The sequence below is a fragment of the Passer montanus genome, unplaced genomic scaffold (genome assembly GCF_014805655.1).
Source record: "Passer montanus isolate IOZ18808 unplaced genomic scaffold, ASM1480565v1 scaffold18, whole genome shotgun sequence".
Classification (NCBI taxonomy): Eukaryota; Metazoa; Chordata; class Aves; order Passeriformes; family Passeridae; genus Passer; species Passer montanus.
Genome location: NW_024365381.1, coordinates 728,687 through 744,231, shown reverse-complemented (window position 1 = coordinate 744,231; position 15,545 = coordinate 728,687). Strand labels below are relative to the sequence as shown.

The 15,545-nt window shown below is 36.9% G+C and overlaps 1 protein-coding gene across 8 annotated transcripts in view; it reads left to right on the top strand.

Moving 5' to 3' along the window:
* The window catches only part of NPAS3 (neuronal PAS domain protein 3), a 594,914-nt gene that overhangs the window by 80,193 nt on the left and 499,176 nt on the right, over nt 1–15,545 (top strand). For 3 of the 8 annotated variants that reach the window (XM_039705451.1, XM_039705454.1, XM_039705455.1), the window contains one exon: nt 4,234–4,323. The exons of 4 other annotated variants lie outside the window; for them this stretch is intronic. In XM_039705451.1, the coding sequence (XP_039561385.1) occupies nt 4,234–4,323 (90 nt within the window). Of the gene's footprint in view, nt 1–2,382; nt 2,434–4,233; nt 4,324–15,545 lie in introns of all 8 variants that reach the window. One more of the 8 variants, XM_039705450.1, reaches the window with a different exon arrangement.

The window sequence follows — 15,545 nt, the reverse complement described above, 5'->3', positions numbered from 1 at the left end:
AATTATTTAAATTCTGCCCTGTGAGTTAAAATTAGTCATAGCTTACACATTTCACATGTATGTAAATGCACTTAAGTTCCACCTCAAGTTTTATGATGAATCCATCTAGAGTTTAGTGACACATAAAGAAACGAAGATGAGCTGTCTAATGTGCAGACACAGCAGTTTGTAATCCTTTTGCATCTTAGGTGATACTTTTAAACTTTTCAAGGAAAGTGTGCAGTGTCTAAAAACCAAGGTCAGGTGTGAGAGTGCACCCAGCATCATCATCTTACAGCACACCCCCTAAGGAATAGTGAATACAAATATTCAGTGAAATATCACATTTCACGCAGTGTTTGTGGGCATTTTGTCTGGTATGTTTCTGGCTTCTTTGGAAGATAACCTGCAGTACAGAGGTAGTACTAAAACTTTTTTGCCTTTATTATTATGAAATGGTAACTTTTGCTCTAAAAGATTACATGAGAATAGGTGTTTGTGTCTCAAATGAGTCAAAATTCAACTAAATCTGGGGCGAGCTAACCACTGCAAGTTGATCAGACTCAAATACTCTTCAGTGCTCTAATTTTTAACACTGAGAAGCATACAAAAAATCAATTTCAAAGCATAAAATAGAACAAGAATATACAGAACCTAGAGTAAATAGCCAATATACAGGTTTTTCTTCAGCCAAATCAATTTTGTAAGTGGAACCTGAGATATACTCTATCTGCTGACACAATGTGGTAAAAAAGTTAACAACATTAATTTGGTGAAGATTGCCTAAATTTTTTCTTTTTAGAGAGGAAAAAATACCCCATGACCAAGACTAATTGTCTTGGTAAACTTTCTTTTGGATCCTAGAAAGTAATTCTTGCAACTCGATTTTGTGGTTTTCCGTGGCTATTTTTTTATTAGTTTGTTTTAGTAACAAATGCTGAATAAGCTGTTCCGTAATGAAGTTTTAATTTCTGACCCATAGCCTCATAGTTACCAGATGATCATTAATTTTAAATATAAATCTATTAAATGACAGCTAAGATACTTGGGGCAGAGGGCATATGCATGTGATGGTGTTTGACTAATTTTAAATACATAAAATAAAACAATAGTTTTTATTCAGCAAAAAGGTCCATTTATGGAAATAGGCTTACTATCCTAAAATAAACCTTAATAATAAGAGACAAACATTATACAAGAAAATAATTTTTTTTTCTCCCCAAAGCATTGGTGTAGGTTGCAGTCAGAAATCTGATGTGCACTTTGAAATTCCAAAGTGTCTCAGGACTGTTTGATTTTTCAGATTAAGCACAATAAGCCCCATTCTGTGCTAACTTAGGTGCTATGCAATCTTGATGAAGTCAGTGGGGTTTTAAGAGATTTATGTTGATGTCTTATTTAGCTTGGTGTTTGAGGATATGATTGTTTTTGTGTCCTATTATTATTACTGTTTCAGCAGGGAGAGAATAGGCGAGAGTTAAACAACTCATTGAAGAAAATTTTTAAAGAGCATTGGGTAGCTGGCTGGGTCCAGTTCCCAAAAGTTCCTAGGATCTTGGCTTCTGAAGTGGAATCTAGCTCTAGGCAGAGCAAAAGAAGGTTTGGACTACTACCACAGTAGCTCCATCACTCCTCCCACCACCTTAATGCTTCCCGTTCTCCAAAAAAGTTCCAATCTGATTCAGACTGGATGTAAAGCAGGGTTGTGGTTCACAGTCCAAATTGCTGATCTGGCCTTGAATAACAGAATGGCTGAAGATGGAAAGGATCTCTTGCCCAACCCCTCTAGGCTGCACAAACAGTAATCTGGTCCTGTTGCCTAGGATCATGTCCAGGTGGGTGTTGACTCTCTCACTGGTGGAGGCTCCACAACCTCTTTGATCAAGTTCTCCATCACCCTTACGGTAAAAAAATCTTCTCTGATGTTCAAATGGAACCTTCTGTGTTTCAGTTTCTCTGTCATCTGAAAAAAGTGCAAAAAACAAACCAACCAAACAAAAACTGGCTGACAAGTCTTCTACACGAGCTTGGTGCAGTGAATGCTTATTTAGGACCTATTTAATCACAAGGGTGTTCAAATCCACATCTTCCACTTCCCAGAAGAATACTATAACCACTTCAGAATAAAGGTTTTCTGGAGTGAGCTGTATTCTGTTGCACTCGTATAACTACTCAAGTAATAGTAATAACCATAGTATTACTATTCCAGACTCATTTGGCCAAAGAAGTGGTTGGAAGAAAGAGCATAATTCTGAAGGCCTGTGATAAGAGCACTCATCTGGGAAGGATTCTGATAGTTTTTGCAAGGATTGCTTATGCATTTTTGAATGACTCATAATGCAACGTGCTCTCACTGTCTCACTTTGTTTCATCCAATGAATCCTGATTTTTTTTCTTTAATAGGGCTGTTATTTTAGCAGGAGGAGTTAAAGTCCCTCATTTTAGGAGTTTCAGGTAATATTTGGAGCAGTGAAAGATGTATGTTTGAGACTCTGCTGGCTGAGAAGCATTGAGAGACTTGTTCTGTGTCTTTACTGAAGCCATGAAAAAACAGGCATCTCTTCTAGTCTTGTACCCACAAAGCAAAAAAACCCCAAAAAACCCCAAAAGAAAAAAAAAACAACACACAGGGAGTTAAATTTGGGGATTTTGTCTGTTGGTGTGATGGTGCACTGAAGATTTTGAAGCTTGAATTATCTTTGATGCAGTCATTTCAGTATGACCCAAAGTGAAGGGTGTCTCTCAGGCACACACAACATAGAAGAAACTCTTCTAGATCTCTTGTACAAGCTGATGTGGTTCCCTGCAAATAGCACTTGTATTTCAAATCCCAAATACTTAAATTAACTTGCACGGTGTATGTTACTTAAATGTCTAACAGGCCACAGGTATCACAATAAATAAGTCTCTCTGGTGGTGTCTTAATTAGTGAATGCAGGAATATGCCAGGATTCAGAGGTGTTTGGTCCTGCCTTTATCACAGAGTTGTCTCCTTACTTCTGCCTGTGGGGTGAAAACAGTGCTGAGGCCAGCTCAGACCAGGTTTCTACCTTAAATAAGCAAGGAACCAGGGCTATGCAGACATGAATTTGTTTGCACTTGACACACTGTAGGTGCAGTCTTATTGAGGAAAGTCCTCAGTTTCCACAATAGATAACTTTGCATTTGCTCACAGAGCCTGTAGCTGGAGAATGACACTAGTTTTTAACTCAAACCTGCAGTCTCAAATTACTGTTGAAACAATTTTAAAAGCCAAGATTAGCTCAGAGCTATGTAGATGTTAATACTATAAAAATGATAACATAAAATAATTTCGTACTCACTAGAATATTTTTTAAAAATCACAGCCTAAAATTCTTCGTTTGAAAAACCTGTAAAATTTCTCAAATAATTTATCCTTACTCCGGTGAAATACCATTAAATTACAAGGGGAAAAGGTATTAATTTGTAGAAGATACAAAAGCATCTAAAATGTGTTTTTATTCCAGAGACTAGGGAGGAAAAAAAAAGAAAATTGGTGGGTACTGTTTTGTGTGCAATTCCCAAGTATATTTTAAAAACAACATTGAATTTTTATAGCCAAATTATATTTTCTGCTAACAGGGAGCTGGGGAGGGATGAATAAGAGAATGATTGACAAATCTTTTAGGGCCTGATTTTACAAGATGCTGCGCACCTCCTGATTGCTGCCAATCACTTTCATTTTCTTTCAGTCGATCCGAGAACATATGGCATTATTCAGATGGTGCTGAGCACCTTCAATCACAGTCCTCATAATACCACAACATCCTCATTCTGTGCAAATGTGAGAATTGCTGTTGACATTTTAAATTGGAGGGTTATTTGGTCTTTGTCTGGACAAACTCCCAGCTGACATAAATGAATGTTCTGCCTGAAGAAGGATTGCAACAGTAAATAACAAATAATCAATTGCAAAAGCACTACTGTATATATACAAACTATATGGAATATCAACTTGATTTATAAAATTCCATACCTCTTCCACTTTTATTTGATGGGGAAAAAGCACCATTCTTGTGGAGAATTGAAGTTTAGTTTACTCTCAGTGCAAATTTTGAAAAGTGGAAACTGTGGGTGTTATGTGCACAAGGCAGTTGATTTAAAGATATCAGAAAGGCATTTAATTTAAAAATAAAATTTAAAAAATCAATTTCAACATACTGATTTGTCCTGCATTACAGTTACCTGTAGAGATCCTCTAGTCATGTCTATCTGTTTTTGATGCCTCTACAGAATAACTGTCCAGCATCCTCTGCCCAACCAATCAGAATGTAGGAAAATCTACCGATATGACGGAATCTACTGTGAATCTACCTACCAGAAGTATGTTGAAATCTGTGTGAGTCTTGCCTCTAGCTCGTGCATTTAGTGCTCGTGCTCTCCTGCTATTCCGAAATTACACGTGTGTTGAAACCGTACACTTGTGTGCAAAACCTCTACAGCAGGGACAGAAGTATGTTGTTTAATTCTTTGGGATTGTGCTCTAAAAGCTAAAAAGCAAATAAAAAACCCTAAGACTTTTCTAAATCTCTTAGGTATGCTACTGTACAGTGCAATAAACAAGAGTGTACATGCTAGAAAATCTAGGGAAAATGTATTGCACAGGTGCTTCACATCTTAGGGATTTGAAAGGTGTGTTATGTATAAATTAGCTGTCACTTTTTTTCAGTCATGTAATGGAATGATGAGTTGTAATTTGCATAATCCTTTAAGAAGTCAAATTATACTGTCATGTAGCAGACTTAACATGCTAGCTAGGATTTCATAGCTTTGCAGCTAATTAGTATGTACCTTACAGGACAGTTAAATTGAAGTTGAGTCCTCTTTCTTTGCAGTCATTTGCCTTTGTCCGTTGCCCTAACAGAGCCCGCTTTTGTGTGTAACTCAAGATCATTACTGGTGCTTCTGACAAAAATGCTATTGCTCTGGGCAGGCAAATGCAAAAGGCTTGACTTCTGTTAGTTCTGCAAGCAGTGAAGTTTCTATTTTACTGCAACAAGGATTTAATTATCTATTTCAACACAGAATCGAAAAGTATATATTTGACAGGTGCATTGCAGATGATTTTGTATTAATATATTGCAAATGAATTATGAATTCTCTGTTATCTCGCTGGATTTTGAAACTGCATTCTGTCACTTAGTGTTTGCTTTTCATGCTCCAACTATATTCCTGTTTTGTATACCAGTGTTACCATTATCATCCTCTGTGTAACATTTAATTTTCTTATAAACCCTTAAATTCTAAAAATTAGTTGTACTTTGCATTAAAACAAAATGTTTCTTTGGCCAGGGCAGTCATACTCATTACAATTTTTTAGATCATATTTGCTCATTCCCTCTTTTGATTCTATAACCTGCTGCTTGTTTTCTGAATGTTTTCTCTTAGTAATAGGTACAACCACATCAGTAAAAGCTGTTACTTCAATGTAAATGAAGACTATTGTTTTGGTTTACAGAAGTGAGAGGAAAAGAGAAATCTAGATTTATCAAAATAATTACAGCATCAGTGTAACTTGGTGAGCCAAAAGGAAAATCTGACCTCTCACTTGGCTTTTCTTTTTGTGAGTGGCTACTTTTGGTGTGAGATATGACTTATTCCTGATATACATAGACATAAATACTTCCTGAAGTTTTTGAATTTTTTTGCCTTTTTCCTTTTATCTCTCTAAATAATGACAGTGTCCAGGGTAACTGAAGCAATTGACATCTAGTATGATTTTGAATGTCACCACAGAACTTGATTTCAGTGTTTTTGCTTCTCTTGTATGTTCAGCAAGCATAAAAATATATTCATTTATTTAAACATATGAAACAGATTTGTTGTGCAATATTTATATCAGTTTTTAGAACAACTTCAAGATTTTGAAACTTTGTGGAAATAAGAAAACTTGGCACAGTTTGCCATGGGTGTTAAATACAGTGATGGCTTCACTCTGAATGCTGCAATACAGTTGATTATCTTTCTTTTGGTGGGTTTTTAAAAGTTAGATATACTTTAGAGTCAGTATACTTAAAACCAGCTAGCTGTGCTGTCCACAGAATGAAATAATTGATGCTCCTATGCAACTGCAAATAAAAATTGGCAAAATAAATTTTTTTTAATGAAACCAAGGCAAAATCCAAAAATCAGACTGATGGTAAAACAATGTGTTAATTTTTATATGTTTGGCATTCCTGAAGTGTGAATTCTGAAGTATTATAGCCCAGTTCACCTTGCTTGTAAAAAACATGGTTTATTTTGGGAAGCTAATACCTTTATCTTTCAGGAGAAGATATAGAGTCTTTTTTGAGTAGTGAAATTTTCTCTTGGTTCTTCTACCACATTGCTTAAGGTCTCTCAGGATTCTTTCTCTCTTCTTCCCAATGGATGTTTTTGGTAATTTATTATTATAATAATTTATTTCCGAAAATATAACAAAAAGCTTCTGAAAACTGCTCATTCATCAAGACCAAAAAAAAGCTCTTTTCGTAACACTTTGAAAGCCTTTAGTGTTTCAAGACATATGAACATAATAATTTATTTCCAAAAATATAACAAAAAGTTTCTGAAATCTGCTCATTAATCAAGACCAAAAAAAAAAGCTCTTTTCGTAACACTTTGAAAGCCTTTAGTGTTTCAAGACATATGAACATTCAGTACTAGATGTTCATGTGCATCTCATATGCTTAGTCTCTCCCCTGATTAGGTTGGGAAAGGAAGAATGGATCTCAAAATGCCACTAGCTGTTAACAGAAATGACTGTGTGACTCCTTTCTCATGCAGGATAATTTTTGGGCTGGGCACAAAGAAGCAAACTGCTTTATTTTGAAAGCTAAGAGAATTTTAAGGGGTGGCCAGACAGACCAGGACATGGATTTTGGAGCTTGACTTTTTTCCCCTCTAGTAATTTTAAAATTAAAAGAAGTGTTATGCAGAGAACCTACTCTGGACTTTTGCTTAAGCATGTACCTGCTAAAAGTATTTTGTGTAAAGCTACTTAGCTGTTGGAATTAAGATATTCTGATCCTTTCTGTAAAAATTTCAAAGGATCATACCATGACCACCTATGCCAAAAATACTTTTCAGAAAACATTTAGGGAAGTAACATTTGTAAACAAATTTTAGTGCTAATAACTACTAGAAATGAGCATTTGTAAAAGTTCTGAAAAGTTTGGATTAGTAAATACATTCTAGTTCTGTTTAAAAAAATGGCAGATAGCTTTTTGTGGCGCAAGTTCTTGAGGAGCTGGACTAATGGTTATGCTAGCTAATATATAAAATGGGCAAAAATTGTAGGAATTCTTATACAGATTTTTCTAGACTCTTTATGATATTCTTGCAACTGAGTGTCACACCTGCTGCTCGACCCTTTCCTTGGAATGTAGTGGAACATATAATTTCAAAAGATGGTGGCAAAAGGCAACAGATTCCTCCCCTCCTGCATTGTCCCCCTCCTTGGTTGCCATGGGCTGGTGGGTTTTTAGGTCACTAAACATGTAAATATGCTCTTTAAAACGATTTAAAGTAAGCTTCAAAACCATTGCAATTAATTTCTATGTTCACAAGTGGTAGGTAGGGACTTGTCTCAGGCTAGGGAGGCAAAACCAGAGGCCTATCAGTTATTGGCCTGGAATACAGCTGTCCAACTCCTGAATATTTCTCCTTTTCTTTTCCAGTTGCCCCAGCTGTAGCAAAGCATGTCCAGGCTCTTCTTTTGTGATGTCAAACAAAACTGACAACAAAAAGAGACATTTCTTGCTCAGTTCTAACTACTTCACTCTAACCAAACTGCCAAGGATTTTCCCACTGCCCAGACTGAAATCTTTCTTCTGCTTGCTCAGACAACCCTGGTTTGCACTCTTCCTCACCTTTATGGAGTGTCAAACAGTGAACAAAGCAGAGCTACTTGCACATACTCTCGTTTTATTTGTTGCTAAATTACAAAGAATACTGGCATGTCAAAAAATAGTGGTTTTGAAGAGCTTGTCTGCAGGGGACCTGTTGAGTACAACAAGAGGGTATCTCAGGATTTTTTTTGTTCTCAGCCTGGAAGCTACTTCAAAAATGACCCTTCAGGGTATCACCTGGGTAGCTGCTGTGTGTTAGCTCCCAAGCAAGGGTGGAAGAATCATCTCTACCTTACTTTGTCCTGTCCATATTAAGGATACTTAAAGGTCATGTCTCTCTTCAGGAATATAAAGAACAAGGAAGAGTTCTGCAGTAAGCTATTTCTTCTGAAATCAAGAGCATAGAATAAATATGTAAGCAAAACACCAAGTTCATTTAAATCCCACAAATACAGCTATGGTCTTATTAGCGCTTTTTATTTCTCAACAAGTTAGTGAAATGAACATAGAAAGAAGGTTCAGTGATTTCAGTCTAAGGGGAGCAACCTGTCCTGGAATGTGTAGCTTGATTACATATAAACTTTCATCCTGAGCCTGTAAATGCTCAAAACATCCAAACTTGATAGACCAAAGCAAGCTCCTGTCAGACTCCATGTTGAATCAAATGCATAAATATTTCTACAAATGAGAAAAGGGAGTTCAAGCCTAAACTATTCCATTCAGTCTCCAAAGGCTTGAATTCAGATTTATATATTTATCAGAATGATATAACAAACTCAGGATTGGTTTGCATACATGAGAAATCTAATGGCCACACTAGTCAACACAAATGGGAATATCAATCTTTTACTAGGCTCTCCTGGGCTTTCTAGTGAAGGAATTCAACCAACTGCAGAACGTGGGAAGATGGGTACTTGAAGTGTCTGCAGTGCCCACCATCAGTGTCCACCTTAATGCGGACAAAGCTATAAAAGCCCTGCAGAAGAGGAGCTAGTTGTTCCAAATTGACAAAGACACAACTCTCTAAGTGGGTTAGAACCCCAGCTGGCCCCTTCAGCTGGGCCTGCTTGTTCAGGTCAGTGTAGTCATTTAAGCAGCACAGAAAGGCTGATGGTGGCTGAGTAGTTGCTATTTTTCTCCATCTTGTTTCTTTGTTGTGGTGCTGTACACAAATTGCCTTAGACATAAGATTTTTCAGAGTTTTTGTTTGTATATTCTGACTCACGTGACGCTATATAGAAAAGGAAAAGATACACTAGTCATAATTGTTTTAGCTCCAGGAAAAACTTACAACATGTAAGATAACAGGACTATCCTTCAGGCTAAAGCTGTAGGGTGCATGAGTATTTTTTTCCAACAATGGCTTCAGGTTCCTGTGTTTAGGGTTTAACTTGAGAGAGAAGAACTGAAGAAGCTGCTATTTAGTTTGCTCTGCTGTAGTAAAACAGGAAGGCGAGGCCAAATCTTCTTCCACAGTAGATTTCACTTTGCATCAATGTTCCATCACTTCACAGCTTGATTTTACTTCTCACAATGTGAATTTAATAGGTGTATTTGAAGAAGATTCTAGATATCTCCTCTTCATAAATTTGACCTCTTAGAAAATATTAAAATCTTGCAACCCAATTCATTCTCTATCAGCAAAAGGCAGAGAACACTGCTATACTTGTGTGACAGGTTTTTAACATAAGTCAACTGATCCTTATAGCCTCAGTGTGAGACTGCCTGGAAAAACTTTATCCCTGTTACCACTGCCTATGTTTGCTCTTGCCTTTGTGTAGTATTGAGTGTATCTGTGGCCTCTCTGTTCTGAGGTGTTCCAGATGTCTTTTGCAGGAAGAAAGGTGTCATTAACCAAACTTAAAACACGTTCAAAAGTAAGCCAATGTCTCCCTTACACATAAGACATGAGTGGGCTTTCTCTGGGTGAGAAATGAGATTAACTGTGGTACTTTAAAATGATTAATGATCACTGGCTAGTATTAAGTTGAACCTCTAATCCTTGACTGATTGGAGCATTTGAGAGAACAGCACTCAAAAAATTATCATTTTTTAGTAATAGGAATTTTGTCATTTTTTGATTATGATGCAGTTAGATGTTGCACTGGCCTTAAAGTTTGAGATTATTGGGATGTAGCCTGAATAGAGAGGAGGTGTGATGCATACATGTTACCTGAAAACTTCCACTGAAAAGTAGAGGATCATATTTAGGTTTACAAAATGCTGTTCAGTCTATAGCTCAATACAAATTTTTAAGGTTCACTTAAGCATTGCAGTATCAAATTGTAATATATATCCTGAGTCAATATATATTGTCAATATATATTTTGGGTCAATATATATTCTGAAGTGAATTTGATATTGGTCAATTGATGAATTAGGCAATTACCTTCATTAAACTGTCTGGGTCTTCAGGTCCTGTAACCATACCCTTTCAATACGATATTAGTCACAGTTTGCTAATTCCCTGTTAAGACAGATTTTTTGATATTGTACTAGAACTGCTTTTTCACTTTTCTCATTTCAGAAGGAGTATTTTTGTGTTGTTTGTTTCATGGTTTTTTAATGGTGTGGTTTTGTAGTGCCTTCTTTTTTTGTACAGAAGTCATATTACTGTTTTCAGAAATGGGAAGATCAATTCAAATTATCTGTGACTGAGCTATTCTGCGTATTCAGCAAGGTTTCACTTTTCCCATGCTCTTTCAGTAACTTGCTGCTTTGCACAAATGCAGAAGCATTATTACCAAGTATATCCAAAATATGCATTGGGAAAAGAGTGAGAAGTTCATTCGGCTTACTAACAGCTTAAATGATCATTCCATAACTTGGGAAATAATTGTCCCACCAATATAAGCAACTAGCTAAATACCTGCTGTAAAGCTCAAATAAGTGGCTGGAGTTGCAGTAACAAAGCTGTCCTGGGGCATTTTAAGTATGCTTTTGAATGATAGAGTTCTAACTTTGTCTTCATCTGCTTTAAAACAACAATATAAGATACTGACATAGTCTTGCAACTTCTGCTTCATTTTAGAAGAGAAATGCTGATTATAAAAACTTCAGATGAAAGCAAGTCCTGCTTCTCTTTAGATGAACAGTACTTACTATTTGTTAAGTATTGTAACCGTATTTTCTGTCTGATTTTTTTCTAATTTTATGTAGCAGAAGCATGCAAAATCCATCATTAAGAAGCTGAAAAGTTCTCCTTTAATATTCATGATACTCCTTATTTCCTCCTGCCTCTCCATTTAAATATCTGTAGACAGTAAACCAGTATTCATTTCTTCTCCTCTTTGGCACAGGTTTCTCATTTTTTAGCAAGGCAAGTTTTTCAGATTTTGAATGCTTCTTGTAGCTGATTAAGGCTTTCTAGTTGGAATACTAGTGTAGTCCTTTAGTTGTTCCTGTGGGAATGCTTGGGGGTCACAGATATAAACTAGAACTATGTTGTTACGTGCTGTTTGAAACAGATTCCCTGTCTCAAAATTGGTAGTGATTTATATAATCCTTTCCTATTGCTACTCCATGTTTACTCCCTTGTACATCAAAGGATTTTTTTCACTGCTCTAGCTGGGTATTGCACTGTAGGCTAATATTAATTTGGTTATCCAGCATCATCCATGTGCCTCTTTCTTACATTGTCTTTGTTTGCAATGTGTGCTCTTAGTTATGAGATAGACAGCTTTGTGCTCAGCTGTGTTAAAACACATCTTATTCAGGTGAGCCCAGGCTGCCATGCAATCTGTGGAACTGACAACTCCCCGGTATTTACCATTTTATTATCTTTTGTGTCATCTGCAAATTTTACTGGGAAGGATTTCATGTTTTCTTTCATATCACTGATTTATTCTCCTGCACAGGTACTCCGTAGGGAATAAAGGGCTCATGGAGTTCGTTCCCTGCACGGAGTACTTGGGGTAGATCTAATCCATATATCAGAGCTGCTGGTCATAATGTCTGGGAGCAGATTAGGGCTGCCGGCACTGATGAGTTGCAACCAGGCAGGGGCAGTGAGTCATGAGCACACTCTTCACTTGCAGCAGTATGAGATGGCTGCAGCCTTCTTTCCAGTAATGTGAGGCTTGTTTCGCATAGTGATGTTGTTGAAATACAGAGACAACTCTCCTCTGAAAATTTGTGCATATGTAGTGATGGCTACTAGTGAATTCCTTTTTTTTTTCTTTTGAAGGCTGTTTCTGGAAACAAAGCTAGATTATTTGCAAATTGTTAAATGGTTGGCAAATTTAGTTACGATGTTTATCTAAAAAGAGCAAATAGGTAGTTTTTGTAAACGCTGAAATATTTCATATTCGTTTACTTCCTTAATGAATTATTTTTAATTTCTTTTCCAAATCGTGCTTTTATTTAGAAGTACATGTGTTCTTCAGATGAATAGAAGATTAAATGATTAAATTAGCAAGCATAAGGCTCTATTGAAAAAAAGTTTAGAGTTTACTAAAAATGAACCTCTCATTAACATTTCCTCATTTTTCTTCCACCTCCCAAAATGGGAAGCTCAAAAATCATGTTCTAAATATTGGTGGTTTTTTAAAATTTTTTTTTACTTGGCTACTTAGGCAAGACACAGCACTGCGAAGGGCTTCTAATTTTAAGGCTAAATTGTTATTTAACAATCAAGGAATTCTTCTACCTGGCCATAGGATTTTATGATGCAAAAGGCTGTCATTTCACATCCAGACAGACATATTGCTAAACTTTGACCTTATTAATGAAGAAACTGTTGTTATAAACATGTTAAAATTCCATTATGACAAATAGTGCTTTAGTTAAAATATATGAATATTTAACAAAGTCTGCATTGTGGCAAACTGGTATACAGAAAACGAGACCTGTATTGCATTCTGTAAAATTTTATTTTTGTTGTTGTACAGATATTTGTCAGGTGCTTGTTGTCTTAAAAGTTCGGTGTTCACACTCATGTGCACATGTACATATATGCACACACATAGAACACACTTTTGAAAAGAAAAAAAATTCAATAATTTTAAGGAAAAATACAATGAAGCATAAAGCATACTTCTACCTGAGTGCAATAGGTAGGTGCAAGTTTTTAATTGTTTTACATATGAAGCAATTCTCTATTATTGTTCCAAAAAGCTAACAAAAAGAAATCCCAACCTAACCCCAAAACAAGAAATAACAAGAAAACCACTCTATCATATAAACTAAAAATTATATAATTATAATTTTCCCTTAAGTTCTGGAAAATAGGGAATAAATTTCTTATGGATACCAAACAAAAAATTTGGTGAACAAGAAGTAAAGACATAGTCTGTCACACTTCAAATTTTCTGCACACTGATCAACAGGAAACCCATGAAAGGAGATACCTTTGCCTGTTATAGTTGCATTGAACTTTGTCTTACGGTTTCACAAGCAGTGTTGGGTCTGTGCCATCTTTGAGATTACAGACTGTGATGCAGAGTAGTTTAAGATGCTGTATCATGTACCATTTAATCAGGCTGCACTACTTGGAGTATGTGTTGTGTACTGGGAATAATTTGCGTGTAGTCTTTCCAGCTGCATCTATATAAAAGGTGAAATTCCCCTACCTCCACACAAAAGTCAGCTAAATGGACTGTGGGGAATGGAGCAGCAGTTGAATGAATTAATTTCATGTACTTGTCCATAGCTAGCTGTGACACTGCAGTGTGTTTCCTCCACAGCTGACTCACAGCCAGGATCTGTACACATCTTTGTGCAAGTCTTGGGCTGCTGAATTTCAATACATTGATCAATTATCTCCTTGCCTAGAAGTGTCCTGTACAGTTTTCCACCCTCTTGCTAAATTCCAGTGACTCATTTACTGCCTGGGGCAGTAGTCCTGCAAGCTTTATGACTGGACTGGACTTCATTAATTATGGGTGTTACCTTTGATACCTCTAAGATCATTGCTGAGTTAGGAGAGGCTGCTGTCTGCGTTGCAGTCCCCTTCTGCATATCCTTTCATGTAAGCCACTGTACATCCTGCTTCACATGGTTGGAAGAGAGGGGCTGTTGTGCAACTCCCCTTTCCCCTGTAGAAAATCTGTCATTTTTGGGAGTGCTCTCCACTGGCAATTCTCAGTGAGGAACATATAGATGGTCCAGGCACAGGGAGAGAGTGCAAAGATTTTTCAAGCTGTAAAAGGCTTTGTGTAACCAGTCAAACTGCAGGGTGCAATGGGTTTGGCAGCCTGGTAGTCCTGGGACTGTCTGGAAGCATCACAGGGCTGCAGACACTCTCTGCACTGGCTGTACACTAGGCAGCCTGTCACCTGTGTGACAGAGACCAGTACTGGTCAGTGGATTGGTTGTAACTTGCTTTGGTATAGCATGTACCATTGCTTTATCTAGCAGGATTTTCTTAGCATCAAGAATGCTGCTGTGCTCTACATTTTGAGCTAGATGTTATACTAAAAGGGCATTCATATTTTGCTAACTTGGCAGGTTGAATGGGTTTTGTTATTTAGTAGGTACAGAGGGAAATACTGAACTAAGATTAAGAGCAGAATACAAGCCAAGTCTATAGTATATTTTGGTATAGCTTGATCAATTGGAGCTATCTAAGTGATGTAGTATCCCACTTGGACAAAGATCCATCAGCAGAAACCTCTACACATATACTATTTTACTTGCAAAACTGTTCTTTTACTGATGTTGCTTGTTTTGCTAAAAAGTGATGACTTTCCTGTATGAGTCTAAAGCTGATTTTTGCTGATATAGCTGATTACATGCTTAGTGCTTTGCCACAGTGGTGTACCAAGATTGCTCTATTGGCAAAATGCTCCTAATGCCAACCTCATCTGATTTTAGTAATTCACTATTCTTGATTTCAGAGCTCAACAAAATAAGACTCCTATTGTAGAATTTGAAGGGACATTAGCTGCTCCTTGACTCTGTAGTGAATAATCATTGGGATAAAGAGACTCAAGAGCTGTACTGCATTTAAAAAATCAATCCTATTTTTCATAATATAATTAAATTTTTTGTCATTTCAGATATTCTTGTTGTAGACTTGCATTAAGGGTGAGAAACCTAATCTTCTGAGTTGCTTGACTTATTTGACATATTTTACTTATTTTAGCTTTGGTCTCCAGAGAATCCTGTTGATGGTGTGATTTGCCTGATTATGACAGTGCTAAATCTCACATGGTTGATCTCCTTTGCCTTGAAATCAAATGATGTAAATGAAAACTTTCCAAATGTATACTGATCTTTTTCACCCCCTCAAAATCTCTCAACCAATATTGCAGTGAAAGGTCTGGCAATCAGAATCTAGTCAGGCACAATGTCTCTCTGTGTGCTTTGGGCAACACCTAGATCTGATGCCTAAGGGAGCATTTTATGGTTATCATAGCAGGAGGCCTTCTTGCTTCCTGGGGCAGCAGCTTTTAGAGATGCTGCATTGCTGCTTGATTACTGGTGATGGTTTTGTTACATGCTGGACCCAGCGTGACTGAGACAGCTCTGATTCATATCACTCTGGGGAGCATCAGGCATGTATCCAGACCATGCATCAGCATCAGTGGTGACTGTGGCATTGAAATTGCTGGAAAAGGCATGGAATCAGATAATCATCCATAAAGGAGTACTACTGAATGGCAGTGAAGTTCACAGCTGGTAGATTTGTATCTTATGGAATCGTGGTACTGTGTAATAGGCAAAAGCTCTTAAGTTTACTAAACAGGTTAAGGCAACTTCATTAGATGGGGATTT